General features: G+C 36.3%; 1 protein-coding gene across 2 annotated transcripts in view; it reads right to left on the reverse strand.

Annotated features, from left to right (window-relative positions):
* GPHN (gephyrin) overlaps positions 1 to 15,382 on the reverse strand; it is a 263,015-nt gene that overhangs the window by 173,093 nt on the left and 74,540 nt on the right. For both annotated transcript variants that reach the window (XM_042865257.1, XM_042865243.1), the window contains exon 2: positions 10,968 to 11,046. In XM_042865257.1, the coding sequence (XP_042721191.1) occupies positions 10,968 to 11,046 (79 nt within the window). The remainder of the gene's footprint in view (positions 1 to 10,967; positions 11,047 to 15,382) is intronic.

Here is a 15,382-nt window from a genome sequence, read left to right on the forward strand (position 1 = left end):
CACCTTTTCTAAGAGCAGTTTTTGCTGACACAGAAGGGACAAGTGCCATCAGAGAAGTCCCTGTTTGCTGCTGAAGAACATCACTTCTGGAAAACATACATCAATCAGCCTTCTTGTCATATATTTTTCAGGGGCCGTTCTTTGCCATTACTCAATTCGTCTGTGTCTCAGGAAGCACATATTCCTTTGTACACTGTAATTATAGAAGCAAATGATGCCTAACCTCTTTGCTTTTATACTTACAGCACTTGTCCAAATATATTACCAGTTTCAAAACTGGTATTTTAAAATAATTTTTGATCACTGATTACTGAAGTTTCAGTGATTTCTTCTTCCTTCTCCACAATTCTAACATAGGGATTCTGAAACCCACTGTATTAGAGATACGTTCATGATCTTGAAGATCTTTTCTGACCTAAATGATTCTATGATTACAGAGCATAGGGTGATAGAATTGCTTGTCTATTAAGGTAGCCAATAATCTGAGAAAGTAAAAACTTGGGGAGAAAAACAGGCAGCTGCTTAGTACAGAAAAACAGTACAAAGAAACTATGACTTAGCATGTCAAAGTAACAAAAAAATTCATAGCCTTGAGAAGGCTCTGTATACAATGCCACAGCCTTGAAGTGAAGAGGAATATTAAGACAAAGAAAATGTGAAGAATAAATACGCCTCTGATAAACTAAGGAACTTTCAATTAATAAGGAAGGACAGCTCTCATTAACGTCTTTACACTGCTGCAGAAAATGAGATCTTGGACAGAAACAGTTGTAAATCATTTGAAGTTAGAGTATTAAGAACTGATAAAATTGGTTTGTTGTTGGGAAATTAAAGCATTTCCAATCTTCAGTTGAGATGCCACTGAAACAAATTATAAGGGATGATATTACTGCATTACAGAAATAGAAAGGCATTTCTACGTATTGCTAGCATTACCACAGATTAGTTCTATCCCTTCGCAATATGTCAGTACATTAAGCTATACAGAAATATCCAATCTGGCGAATTAATAAAAAGCTTGGATACTGATAACCGCGCAGCCACAGTGAGACCCAAGTAAAAACTTACAACAAAATCTTACTGAGTCTACAGTAAGCTCTGTGTTGCAGCTATAATGACCTCTACCAATATTTTAAAAATAGGTTGTGCATGTCTATACATGCAGCACTGTGTGCATAATGTTTATTCCTTCATTTCCACCATGAAAATATCAAAGATAATAAAACTTGTGATCAGAAAGAAGAGCTCTGGCTCTTGACCATGGTCAGTATTGCACGCTGTACAAAGAATAATAAAACCCTTTTGTTTAGCACAAAAATAGATTGGGTATGTACATGAAAAGGGTTAAGAGTGTAAGATCTACAGCAATGGCTGGAACCTGAAGTGTGCATAGGACTGGGCAGTACAAGAAGAACTGCAAGTGGGACCCAGGAGAAAACAAAGGGGAAAAAAAACCCTTATAAACACAGGAATCACTTAATTATCTATTACTGGGATCTCTAAGTAACAACTTGTGCTCGTTATTTATTTTTTATTTTTATTTTTTTTCATATTTAGAAAAAACTGGGGGTATTTCTATTTCATGTACGCCTTCAAAATGTTCTGCTTACCCACGCAGGCAGAAGCAGGCACATCTCACTGAAACTAACAAAAAGGGGAGAATTTATCTTAGTTTTGATTTCATAAAAACACACTCCACAAAGTTCTTTCACAGTACAGAACTGAATGTTCTCTAGAAATGCAAAATACTTAAAATATAACGTGATTCAAAACCTCCAAATCTTTAACAGTTCATATATTACAAATGCTTACCTACAAGCAAATAATGAAGCACACAGGGATACTCCCAACTATTTGAACACAAATTTGAATTTTTATTATCCTACCTACCTTTCAGACACAAATTCATTCCTTCAGGATGTTTTTTTGATGTTGTAAACTTTTGAAAAACAATACAGAGCCTACTGGTAAAAGAGGAATCAGTCCATCAAGAGTATTTCTTCATCGACCCACACTGAGAAGGGCCACTGAAAGCCATAAGCCTATAAGGTTTTACATGCAGCATTCACTCCTCAGCCAAGAAGAGGTACAAAGAATGCTCTGTTTTAAGTTTTAATGAACATAAAAGAGAGTTTTGAGATTACTGAGAATACAGACACACATTTTCTTAATGATTTGTCCTCTGGAACAAAAACCTGAAAACACTTCAGAAGTCTCTAATTTTCCCCTGAAAAATCATGCAGACTTAGATGAAGTCCTGATTTCTACAAAACTTTTATTATAGGTGGAATTAAAATGTATTTATATCTTCTAATTTTCAGAACTTAGCATATTCAGTAGAGTATGCACAAAACAGTTTCCTGAAAGACTTGTACACGATACTGGCAGAGAAAATATTGGTATGGTACAGGCACAACAGCTGCTTGTGCTACCATTTGGCTTCACAATTGTTAACAATGCAAAAATCTCAGAACAACAGTGGTAAAAATCTTTTTTACACTACCCTGTATTGCCTTTTGCTGTATATGAAAAAAAAAATTACAGTGAATGTCTTTCCTGTGTTAATAGTAATCCATATACTGTCTTTCCATACTGTGTTAAAAAAAAGCTTTTTTTTTTTTTGTCGTGTGAGCACTAAAAGAATCTTCACTTTTGAAGCACATTCGAATCTCTTAGGTTTCACTTGGAAAAATGAAATACCATAGTAAAAAAAGCCCACGAAAATTAAATAAATAAATATTGCAAGAACAAATTGTTTGTTAAAATGGAGAAAGTAAGACATTCCAGTTTTGCACTCCTGAATTTATCTCTCCACCATCTACTTTATTGTTGAACACTTGCTGTAGAATGCTTCCACATATGGTACCAAGCTACAGAACATGTTAATGGTACATGTTTGTGACAGTGAGAGAAACATATTAAATAAACATCGGAGAAAGAGATCTCTCACTGTGTACTTTTTAAAAAGCTAATTCAGTGACAGACCATTAACAAGACTCTGGAGCAACCTGAATTCTCTAAAATAATTATTTGAAAATGAAACTGAGAATAAACTTCATGGAAATTTACAGAAAACTAAGCAAAAGTATCACATTATAAATGAGATACACTTTCAAGTCCAAAACTCATTAACTAACAGAAAATAGAATCATCTGTTAGAATCCACTTTTTATTAAGATACAATGAAGAGGATGAAACTATAGGTAAAAAGAGATGCTGTAGCTAAAGAAAAAGCAAAAGGCTTTAAATATAATTATCAAGACGTAAAGGAAGCATTTGATGTTTGTAGTATCACTGTGGTTCTTTGACATAACTGTCTGCAGCATATGAGTTGAGGTAGTTTTTGAATCCTTGATGTGTTTGTTTGAACTTCTAGGCTGTCATCATAGAATCGAATCATAGAACAGCCTGGCTTGAAAACAACCATCATCCATAGGGAATATACTTTGTGTCCTGGTCACTCCTCTGTGTTGTTTATATGTTAGCACAGATAAAGAGGAAAAGCATAAGTGAAAGTTCCACAATAAAATTCAAGTTATAGTAAACAAAAGTGAGAAAAGAATACAAACAACAATAAATATGTGGAATAAATATACTTCTTCCTTCTTAAATCACCATCTGCACAGATTTCTGTTGTACAGTCTTAAAACAATTTTAAAGGGTCTCTCTGAATAAATGATGTTAGGACACTTCTTTCTAATTAAGAAAGTGATCTATAATTTAATACTTCAAATAGTATTGGACCAGGGCTGCCTCAAAAGTAATGCCTCCTGTTTTATGATGTTGGCCCACGTCAGAGGTGGATGTCAGTGGTATGGCAGCAGAGGCTGAACCTTCCTACAAATATTCCATTACATGTCGTTGCCGCATCACAAATGGCAGCAGAGGGGCAGCCTGACAAAATGGTATTTGACATGGAAGCATGTATGGAGCAAAGGTGTGGCACTGAATTTCTCCATGCAGAAAAAAATGGCACCTATTGATACTCATGGACACTTGCTGAATGTTTATGAAGACCAGATGATGTGAGCAGAGTGAGGCAGATAGTGGTGTGTTTCAGCAGCAGCAACAGTGACAGTTTGGTGCAAATTCTGTATGAGCACGGCATGCCAGCTCTTGTTCATCACTGGCAAAAAATACACAGCTAATGGGATGACTATCTTGAAAAAGTGCTTTGAAGCTGAGAATTTGCTCTATCAAATAGCGTTATTGTGTTCTTTGTATCAGTTGTAGTTTCCATGGAAATAAATAGGTTGCTCCAAAAGTAATGCTTCCTATGTATAAAAACAAAAACATTTCCAAGCAGCAAATTTTGTACCTCAATGACAGAGTCATTCCTAAGATTTGCAGCTAAGATTTCCTTTACATCTGAAACCTGGAGTTCTATTACAGCCTAGGAGAAAGAGCTTATTCGTTTCCCCTGCTAACTTAATCTATATGCAAATATGTACACAAATTCAATAGAAGCCTTGTCTAATTAAGCACTCCCTTCAAGTATTTATAGCTTTGACAAAATGTATCCTGTTCTACGAAAAGACTCATGTCCAGGGAGAAAAAGCATTTCAGAAGAGCATTTAGTCATTTTCAGTAGTGAGACTAAAGGAGAAAAAATTTCTCCTGTATAATAAATTATTACAACTCCTGTGCTGAGAGCGCCTCTGTTACTGGGAGTTCCAAATTTAACTTCAGCCATGTCGGGGAAGCCTGCTCTGCTCTCAAGGGCAATTTGCCATTGAGTCCATGCAAAAATGTTCCAAGTTCACATGTGCTCCATTTCTTATGAAATGATTACGTCTGCAATAAGAATATAACTGCCACACCAGCCCTGTCTAAAAGCCCACACAGCTCAATACACTGTTTCAGGAATTGAGAAACAAATGCTTAGGGAATAACCATAATAGCACCAAGCATTACTTGTCCTCTGGTGCATGCTTCTTGCCTCTTGCTGCCTTCATTTCCAGAGCTTTGCTGAGCTAGAAGCTGCATGCATGTGATTAATAGCATAGGTACAACAATCTCATCCAATTTTTTTTTAATCAAAAAAAAATCATTTATACTTCAGGTTTCCACATGTTACACGAGTTATGAAATATTCAGTTCAGCTAAACCTGAGTATGTACTTTTATTTTTCAAAATCTACTGTCTCAATTTTTTTCCGTCACAACTTCTGAACTCTGAAACATGGTAAATAATTCTCTTTTTTTTTTTTTAGAATCTTTTTATCTTTACACTATTCATCCTGTATACCTCCACCACAATTTGTTTCTTAGCTAAGTCTACTAAAGTTAGATAACCATTGCCGACCTGAATGTTCCAATAAACAACATTCATCCATTTAAAACTTAGTTTCAGAACAAATGAGCAGAAGGAAACAGCTCCTCACACAGAAGACTACAGATCCCACAAGCACAGAATTTCCTGAACACATTTGGAGAATGGCCCTATGCTAGCCGGCCTCAAGCAGCAGCCATCTTGTGCACCAGCGGGCACCAAGGCTAACCACCCATACCTCAGCTTCCACAGCAGCTTCCTTGTTTCCTTGGTTGGCTCAGAAGTCCCTCAAGTTACAGGCCACCTCACAGCACTGCTGCAGCAAAAGAAAGGAAACTCCTTTGCAAAATTTGGAAGCCATATATTGAGAGAAGACAAAATTGGTTCTGAATAAATCTATTTGTAGGTAAAGTTGACACTGATCTTTGCAGAGGTTAAAGGCGACTTTTGGGGCACAGTATAAAAAATAATTAGTTGAAAATTATTAAATGGTTAAAAAAATGAGTACTTCTATGACATTCTGCTTTGCTAAAGACTGCTGCAAAGGTTTTGCTTAAGATGGATGAGGATGGTGCTATAGGCTTATGACTCATTAAGCCAAAAGAGACATAGAAAAATGCACACAATAATAGCAGTTTTTGCTACAATCTGCCAATGGGTCTTGTACATTGAGAAAATTATTTTCTTGAAACGTAATAGAGAAGATCAGAGAAAGGGATTTCTCTCAGATAATCAGTATGCTTACACAGCAAGCCCCTTTTAAAAGGTTTGTAGGAAAGAAGGGGACAGGGACTTGTTCAAAAAATTGTAGGTAAATATCATCAACAACTGTTAGCTTCCTTCAAGTGAAGATTGATATGGTTAGATTCTTCATTTGCAGACTTAAAATTGTATTCACCAAGTCTTCAATCCTACAGAAGAGCTTGTGTCTTTCATTAGATAAATAATCAGCATTCTTCAAGAACTACGTCATCATCTTCAGAGGACTGTCAGTCATTAAAATTATGAAACAACTTCTAAAAGTCTCTTAGCTAGTTTCCAAAAGTAGTATCTATCTTCTCCTTATATGAAAGACAACAAGGCAGTGATAAAGATGACTTTTGTCATGACTTCTAGATTCTATTGATAGAAAGTGGAATTCAATGGTCAAACAGGAATATCTGCCACAGACCTGATAAACTCCTATATTATTGATGTTTTGACTGTTTAATACCATTGCATGGAGAGTAAAAAATTTCTTCTCGTGGCTTTTATGAAGCAAGCTTTTTTTTTTTTTTTTTTAAATAAGTTTCTGCATAGGTATTAAAACATCTTCACAGTTCTCCTAGCAGAAATTAGCTATTCTTTCTGTTTTCTTTCTGTTTTGATTTATACAGTATTTCTTTTTCATTAACATCAGCTAATATGAAGGAGATATAAAACATGGCTAAGATACGAAGACATTTTGCTAAAAAAGAAGGAGCTACTCAGGGCCTCTTAGATCTTCTTCAGCACAAAGAAGCTCTTAAGATGTTTCCAAACAAATGGGTATCAGTGAATATGTGCAGCTGCAGTTAGTGATTTTCACAGAGTTTAAAAGCATCCTCCTTTCTGTATAAACATTTATTTTACAAACTATATGTCTATATGTAGGCTAGAGCTCAAAGGAACATCTTATAAAGTGACAGAAGAGCTAAAACTTGGGAACATCTACACCAAGATTTTCTGCTTGAATTAAGTGGATGTATGTACTTAATCCTCTACTGACTTGATGGGGTTCATGCTTCAGAGGTGTATCTAAAGTAAAGTTACCTGAAGTAGCTTACAATTAAAAGAAATTTAGAATTAATTTAGAACACCACACTGAATGATCTACTGTGTCGAGGAGCAAAAGGAAGAGGGCAACTTTCTTCTGCTCCCAAGTGAGGAATGAAATCAACTGCTCAACATCCTGTCTGTACTTGAACACCGACTTCTGTCTTGCTACAGTGCCTCAAAGATCTTCCCACAGAAACATGACTTTGCTAGCATTTTAGGCTGTTCAACTGCATTTTACTTCAGCTGAATGTAATTTGAAGAACATCTGCACCATCAACAACCAGACTGCCCGGTCGTTCGTAGCTCTGCTGTTTAGAACCATTTATGCAAAGACACCTATAGTCAATGTAGATCAATGTAGATCAAGCTAGCCTGTGGAATGCAAAATTCTAAGTATCTTTCGTGGTTATTTGACTGGTAGGTAGGCCTGGAGTGTCTGTGTCATCTAAACCAAATCATAGTCTTGAATATTATTACCTACAATAAGTTGCCTAAAAGCAATTGTAATAATTTCTACTGTTTTCTGGTCATACTAACTGTGCTGATGCCAAACTGCACGAAAGCATGCTTTCTTTTTTCCTAGAAGAAAGGAAAAAAATGCATATCTATAGGATCATATATATGCAGACTGCAACCTGCATAGCCCTTCATGACATTCTCAGAAATAGATCATATTGACACTTAGAATTTTTTCCAATTATTGAAACAATTTCATCTGCTACAAAGTGAACTAATTCCTTCTCATCAACCAAAAAGAAAAGGCGCTAATATTATTTATATACTGTAGGCAATTCATACTTCCTCTTTTTCACTGCTTTACTCTAAACTAAATTACACAACATATTGCACTTAGTCTTCTCCTCTTGCCCTTCTCTTACATACCTCTGTATCTTTCTCAAAGGTTAGTTTCCAAAACTGGACATTGTACACAGTATGAACATCAGCTTATGCACTGAAATCTCTAATCAGCTTTCTAGTTGAACTTCCAATTGATGTTTTAATGAAATTCAACTTTTCTGTAATTAACTACAAAATGCGATTGAGATGTACAATGCTGAATGCTTCCTTCTCCCACAGTGACTCAGTAAACTCCACATTTTATGTTTATTGATAAACTTTTTTTCTCAAGCAGTATTTCTGTTTATTTTCATTGACAGAGTAGGATACATACAAATGGAAAGAAATGCTCAATGTCCTCGCTTGTGAAGCGAAGTATTACCGATGATGAGAGAACTGAGTGCAGATGAAGCTTACAACGTCCATACAGCTCGAGCTGATACCTCAACTGGGGAAAAAAAAAAAAAAAACTACCAACAAAAGCCCTAAACTTATCCTGATAGTTAAGACACTAGATAAAATTCAGATATTAATCCCAAAACCCCACAATGCTATCAGTGCAGAGTCTCATTTCAGTGTAAAGCCACACTTTCAGCCCTGCAGAAAAATCATCCACTTGATAGCTTTCTGCAATAACACAAGAGACATTCTGTCTGTGATAGAGCTAGAAGAGACAAACAACAAGGAAGATGCCAATGCAGTCCAGAACACAGTCAAACAGCTAACTCTCACAAGAAATGGACACCATTCAAAATGCATTTTACATGATGTATTAAGCCACCCTAATACAAAAACAAACTTTTTTTGCTGTACTATGCTCTGTGTATGTATTATACTATATTTCTACCTCAAATGCTTGCCTGCTATTAATGTGATTTCCTGTTAAAAGTATACACTAATTATGTTTTTGCATGCTAATGAGCCCCAAACCTTTTGCACTCTTTGTTAGCCTACTTTATTAATGTCATACATTAGAAATGCAATGCAAACCTTTAGAGTGACAGACTCACTCACAGAGCGAGCACCAGAATTTCTTTATGAAAACCTGATTACAAAGAAAAGAGACAGTTGATCTACAAAGTGAACAAACACCAAAGAAATCCTAAACTGTAGAAATTAAATGATCACGAGAAAGAACATTATTATTTTAGCTATCACTATAGGTGAAAATTTTAGCCAAGTTCTCTAAATCTTTTAATTAAACTTCATTTTATTTCAGAAAAGGTTAAACCATTTTTCCAACTGACACTGTAATTCTTCAGCCCTATATTGTCCTTTTGCATTCCTCCTGCATTACAAAGGATTCAGAAACCATGGCACTTTAAGAGTCAGCTATAGAAGACTGGACTGAACATACAGCCTTACTTGGAAAATTTATTTACCTTTGAAGATTCATTCATGCAATTACACGTTTTGCAAGATCTCTTAACAAATACTCAGCAGTAAACAGTAAGTGTCCACTTCAAAAGACAAAACCAAGTATACATACTTCTGATGAGGGTTGGCCAAAGAAGCCCTGGATACCCCATCCTTGGTGATGTTCAAGGCCCTCTTGGATGGGGCCTCGGGCCGCTTGATCTACTGGGTGGCAACCCAGTTCACGGCAGGGGATTGGAACTGGATGTGCTTTAAGGTCCCTTCTAATCTAAGCCATTCTATGACTGCAATTCCAGAAAGAAGCATTTCTTGCATTAACAGTCCTTGAGAACTAGCAGATGCTTTCTGACTTCATTCCATCTTTCAAAGTGAGTGATAAAAAAGGCACTTTGCAGTCACTTAAGCTTCTATGGTACACGCAACAGAAATACACTGAATTTATTTTCTATATTACAATAATCTATTAAAACATTCTTCTTGTATGTTATGGTCAGGGAAGAAAGCTCAAAGATTTTCATCATTTTTGTAAATGGCAAGGAAGGAAAATCATCATTCAACACAAAACACAATCCATCCTTTCTGAAGGGTGCACAGGTGCAAAACCAAAACAGTAGCATAGAAGCCCGCACATGGTGCAAAACATGTATAATTATCAAAGGGAAAATAAAACACCTCAAAGACAAAATTTGGTTGAAAATGAGGTCTTCTGAATTAGTCTTGATTTTGACACTTAGATAGTAATTACTAAAAATGTACTTATTGCTTTCAGTCAGTCTCAAGCAACATTTAATTCTATTTTTCCACTGTACTTCCATTAATAATCAAAAATTAAACGTATAAAAAGTATGTAGAAATTTTCCAAGAATGCATGTATGTACGCATATATGTCATTTATCAAGACGGCAAAACAAATTCTGCATCTACCATAATTACTAAAAATCCCCTGTGACTGAAACAAGAATGTGTGCTGCTAGCATAAATGCCCATCATGTTAGGACCAACTGTACAGTGCGCTATCACTCATGTTAAGGAGATGTAAATTTTTCCACTTCTTCCCTTTCTTCCACAGCAGTTAGTATACTTGTGCACATTAGCAATCAAATTTTCAGCCAGTACTAAAGTTAACTGGAGAAAAAAAAAAAGTTCGACAAAATGTCAAGTCTTGCTCAGAGCTCATGAGATTTAGGTTTATTTTGGAGGAAGATATCATACTAGGATGATGACCGCTAGTCTTTCAGTCTTACATGAGGAAAAAAAAGATCATATGCTTATGTACTCAAAATAAGTAGCGGAAAAATAAATTAATATCAGCTGTACGTAAAGATAAGTGGTAATAACATAATTACTTAGTAATCTACTAATTTATGTGGTTCAGTCTTCAAAAAAGACGAATGACCTTGTATATACTCTTTCTCCACAGAAATACCAGCATGCACAATCTCTTTCCTCTGATGAATGCTCTTTGTGCCCTTTACTGTAAATACTCGCTTGATGTTAGTCTATGATCAGGAGAAGGTAGAAAACATGGTTTTAATAATATGTGCCTGTATTGAACTCTAACAACTTGGCAAGCATATTATCATTTAAGCAGTAAGTGAACTTCATAATACTACTGATATAATTACAAAACTACTCACAATAACATGAAGTTTTTCTTTGCTTAGCAATAAGAGCCAGATACTCACAAAGAAGGGTCCTGGACCAGATCTTTAAGGTTTATCCCACTACGATCCTCGGCAAGGTTCCTGAAGCAACTGTCACTCACTAAAAAAAATAGAAATAAAATTAAAACAAAACAAAACAAAACAGAGAAACAAAAGAGGTGGAAATTTAAAAATGAAATATGGCTGTATTGATTAGTTAATAAAGTTTTTTGGTGTTAAGTCTAATTTGACATTCATATATAAGGTCTGATTTTCAGTGACATATCAACAAATTTTAAGGTAAATCATCTCAAGGGAAAGTGATAAACAATCTATCACAATATACAAAGAAATAAATGGTTACAAGCTGGTGCCCTTAACACTTCTACATCGCTGGGTAAGTATAACTCAAACATGACAGTGTGTGTGCAGATATTGATAGAGAATCCTTAATCATGCACAGCTCTGTATTATCAGGCTAATCAGGAGTGAGTTGCTATGTTTTTAATCAACATATGAAGTTCAATAGCTATATTTACTGGAAAAAAAAAATTAAAGAAATTGCAAAAAAATTAAAAGATATTAATGTATTTTGGTTTTCTTCACTACATTAATGTGGTGATTATGCTCTGAAACTCCTTTATGTTTGCTAATTATCTCAGCACAGGTATTCTTTTCAAACATGTACCCACTTCTCTCAATGGGACAGTCAAATCTGTGAGGTAGAAATAAAGTTGTAGCACAAGCGCTGTAATAAATCAGCATCAGTTCAAAAAAATTATAGGTTTTTATGACTAAACCAAGACTTTCTGAAAAACAGAGGTTGGGATGAGACAAAAATCAATGTAAAGAACAGTTTCCCCTAGTTATCAAGATAACCTGCCAGACTGAGTAAAGCTCATAAGAAATGCAATACTGCTCACTTTCTGATTTAGAACACAGCCTCGCTTATAGTTGATGAAAGGGAATGCATTTAAAACCATCTGCAAAAGCATGTGTTCCTACTGCTCTCTAAATGCGAGAGACTCTCTCTCTGATTTACATCTATAAGTATTCATGTGCACCATCAACACTGTAAAAAATGCACATCGTTCCTAAAATATGTTCTTTATTTGCAGAGTAAAATACACACTGTGATAGCCCTACCCCCACTGCCTACACACCTCAGCAGCCCACAGTCTGGCAGGATGATGGTAAAGATAGAAGCTGGAGAAAAAGCCTCCAGAAGGGGCTGGGGTATCTGGGAGCAAGTGCCAACTACAACTCTCTCCCAGCTAACAGTATATGGCAGTAACTTCAAGGTTTACCCTCTCCGCACTTCAACACTGTTAACAACCTGTACTTCCTGATAGCCCCTCAGGACACTCCATACCAAAGCCACGAAGAGGCTCTTGTCTTTGAGGCAGCTGCCACACATCTTCGGTCAAACAGTAGCTGCTGATCCAGCACCACGTCCGGGACCCCTGGCTCATTCCTCAGAGGCAATCTCTACACTAAAATGAAATTTAACTACAGTAAGCCAGCAAGAGTGATGTAGGGGAATGAAGCTCCCCTTGAACACCTTGGGCCTTCAGAAACCTTTAATTTCCTCGTCCACTACTGTATGAAAAAAAATCTCAAACTGCTGAGTTAAAGGAGCAAGTCAGAGATCAGCAGAATCACAAACAGCCTATACTGTAAATTTTACGTGACAAAAACAGTCCTATAAGCTAAGAAGTCTAGCTTGTTTTTGTCTCTTGTCAAGTTCAGCAATGAAAGGAAGCACAATATTCTGACTACTGGTTAAATCCTACATGACTGATGTACTGATGTGTCTTTATACAGCACAATTAACAATGGTGGTCAATAATGTTTTTTTCACTACTGACAATTCAAGCATTTCTAAAGCATTAAAGATTTAATCTACATGTGATGCCTTTTTTCCTACTGTTACCTCCATATCTCCTCAATTAAAAAAATCAACTGAAGACACATGACAATTGATCTAAAAGTTTCCTTAAACGTGAAAAAAGCAAAAACATAAAATTATTTCATCAGTAAAAGTACCCGTTGTTATATAATTCAAGCACTTCATAAAAAAAGATGTGTTTGAAATAAACATTTAAAATGAAAGTCTAGACTTGACAATGGCTGTCCTTTTCTTACTGACCTATGCTTAATTATTGTATTACATATAATACCATTTTTATGAATGAAGATGAAAACCTTTAAACTTCCCTTCTGTTGGCAAAGTTAGTTGAAAAGACTAACTCAACATGAATCAAGTATATGCACACTTCATATACAGGTCTCAACTGCATCTCCTTTTTTTCTTTTTTTGTTGTAGTAGAGTCAGAACACCAAGAAGCTGCTAATTTGCAAGCAAGCTCTTTCTCAGCCTACCAGGCAGAACCAAAAAACATTGATGCCTCAGCTAATTTCAGAGGTATCAAACCCACTTCCAAGAATCAAGAAGTTTGGGCATTTTGGTTAACATTCACCAAAATAAAATTTCTGAAAAACAACATTTGGCTATAATCTCCAGTTAAATCTTTGGCACTGACAGCAACAGGAAAGTTTGCCGTGCAGGAAATAACTCAGCAGAACGGTGCTGGACTCACAGCTCTCACAGGAATGCTTTCGAGCACTTCACCAATCTGCATACAAGCACAGTCACACACTCTTGCAAGCTCTAGCACGGAGGTAATCACAAGTATTCACAGTAAACATGGGATTGAAACAATCAACCAAAATGGTTAATGCTTTTCTCAGTGCTTAGGAAACTATAAATTAACACTACGTCTGTTTTTAAAATGCTATACTCTGATGGAAATGCAAGCTTAAAGAAGACAGCAGGCAAAACTGTGTTTGATGGTATAGCACAAAGGTCAGAATGACCAGATATGATGAAGAGTGCTTAAAGGTCCGAAGGGAAAAAAAAAAGGCAGGAAGAAGCCACATCACTGCTACAAATTGTACCATACACAGAGGGCAAATCTAGTTCCTTGTGTTTAAAGAGCAATGGGAGAGAATTTTGAATGCAACATTTGAATGAACATACAGCCCAAGATTTTATTGCCTTGTTTAAAAATTACATTTTTACTTTTTAAGTGCCCAAAGCTTACAAAAGTGGTTATTTTTTGCAGATTTCATTTCTGATTTAAGCGGTTCTGTCCAACCTTTTTTTTTTTTTTGTATGAACAAGATTTAAATTTGCCTTTATAAGCACCATTTGAAGAAATCACTTTTCACTATTAAAGTTGTACATATGGTTGACTTCAAAACAAAACGAAAGACTGTTTCTTTTGGTTTGGTTTTAGAATGTGAAAAGGCAACTGTTTTTTTTCCCTCAGATGTCAAGATATCTTTCCTTAAAATCCTATTCCCCTGCAAATACAGAATTCCTGCCCTATTGGCATAACTTACGAACATAAAGATGGACGATCCTACCATTAAAATACATTTAAGGCATCTCAGCTGCCCAATGAACAGCTCACCAGAGATGAATATTCTGCCTGAACCATTTTTTCTCTGCTACTGTCATTTTTTTCAAGTGACTGCATGTCAAACTGAAAACATACATAAAAACAAATGGCGTATTAGAGAAATTTTGTAGCATCTTCACCAGATCTATTGCAGAAGATAGAAAATTAATTATAAGAGCATACTACTTGCAACTCTGCACACAAATCTTTGTGACATCTTTATAGAATGAAAGAAACTGCCTTCTGCCTGCAGATTGCAAATGCTTGTAACTGCTACAAAAATATGTTGTTTGTGAGTGGCAAAAATAATGCACACTGTTTTCCTGAGAACTCACTATTGGCTAGTGGGAACCCTTATTGTAAGAAACAACATGAATTATAGAATCATTTGAGTTGGAAGAGACCCTTGAAGATCAGCTAGCCCAACTCCCATGCAATAAACAGAGACACCTACAACTAGGTCAGGGTGCTCAGAGCCTGGTTCAGCCAGACCCTGAGTGTCTCTAAGGATGGAACATCCCCACCTCTCTGGGAAACCTACGCCAGAGCCTTACCATCCTTCACTGCATCATAGAATGGTTTAGATTGGAAGGGACCTTTAACATGATCTAGTTTCAACCCCCCTGCTATAGGCAGGGGTATCACCCATTAGACCAGGCTGCTCAAAGCCCCATCCAGCCTGGCTTTGAATGCCTCCAGAGCAGAAGGCATCCACAATCTCTCTAGACAACCTGTTCCAGTGTCTCAGCACCCTCACAGTGAAGAATTTTTTCCTACTATCTAGTCTAAATCTACCTTCTTCCATTTTAAACCCTTGTCCTGTCACTACATGCCGTTATAGAAAGTCCCTCCCCAGCTTTCCTACAGGCTCCCTTCAGGTACTGCAAGGCCACTATGAAGTCCCCCCACAACTTCTCTAGGCTGAAGTTCTTCTTGGCCCACTGCTCAAGTCTGTCTAGGTCTCTATGGACAGCATTCTTTTCTCAGGCATGT

Source organism: Lagopus leucura, unplaced genomic scaffold (genome assembly GCF_019238085.1).
Source record: "Lagopus leucura isolate 7727_CA_CO unplaced genomic scaffold, USGS_WTPT01 Super-Scaffold_1, whole genome shotgun sequence".
NCBI lineage: Eukaryota > Metazoa > Chordata > Aves > Galliformes > Phasianidae > Lagopus > Lagopus leucura.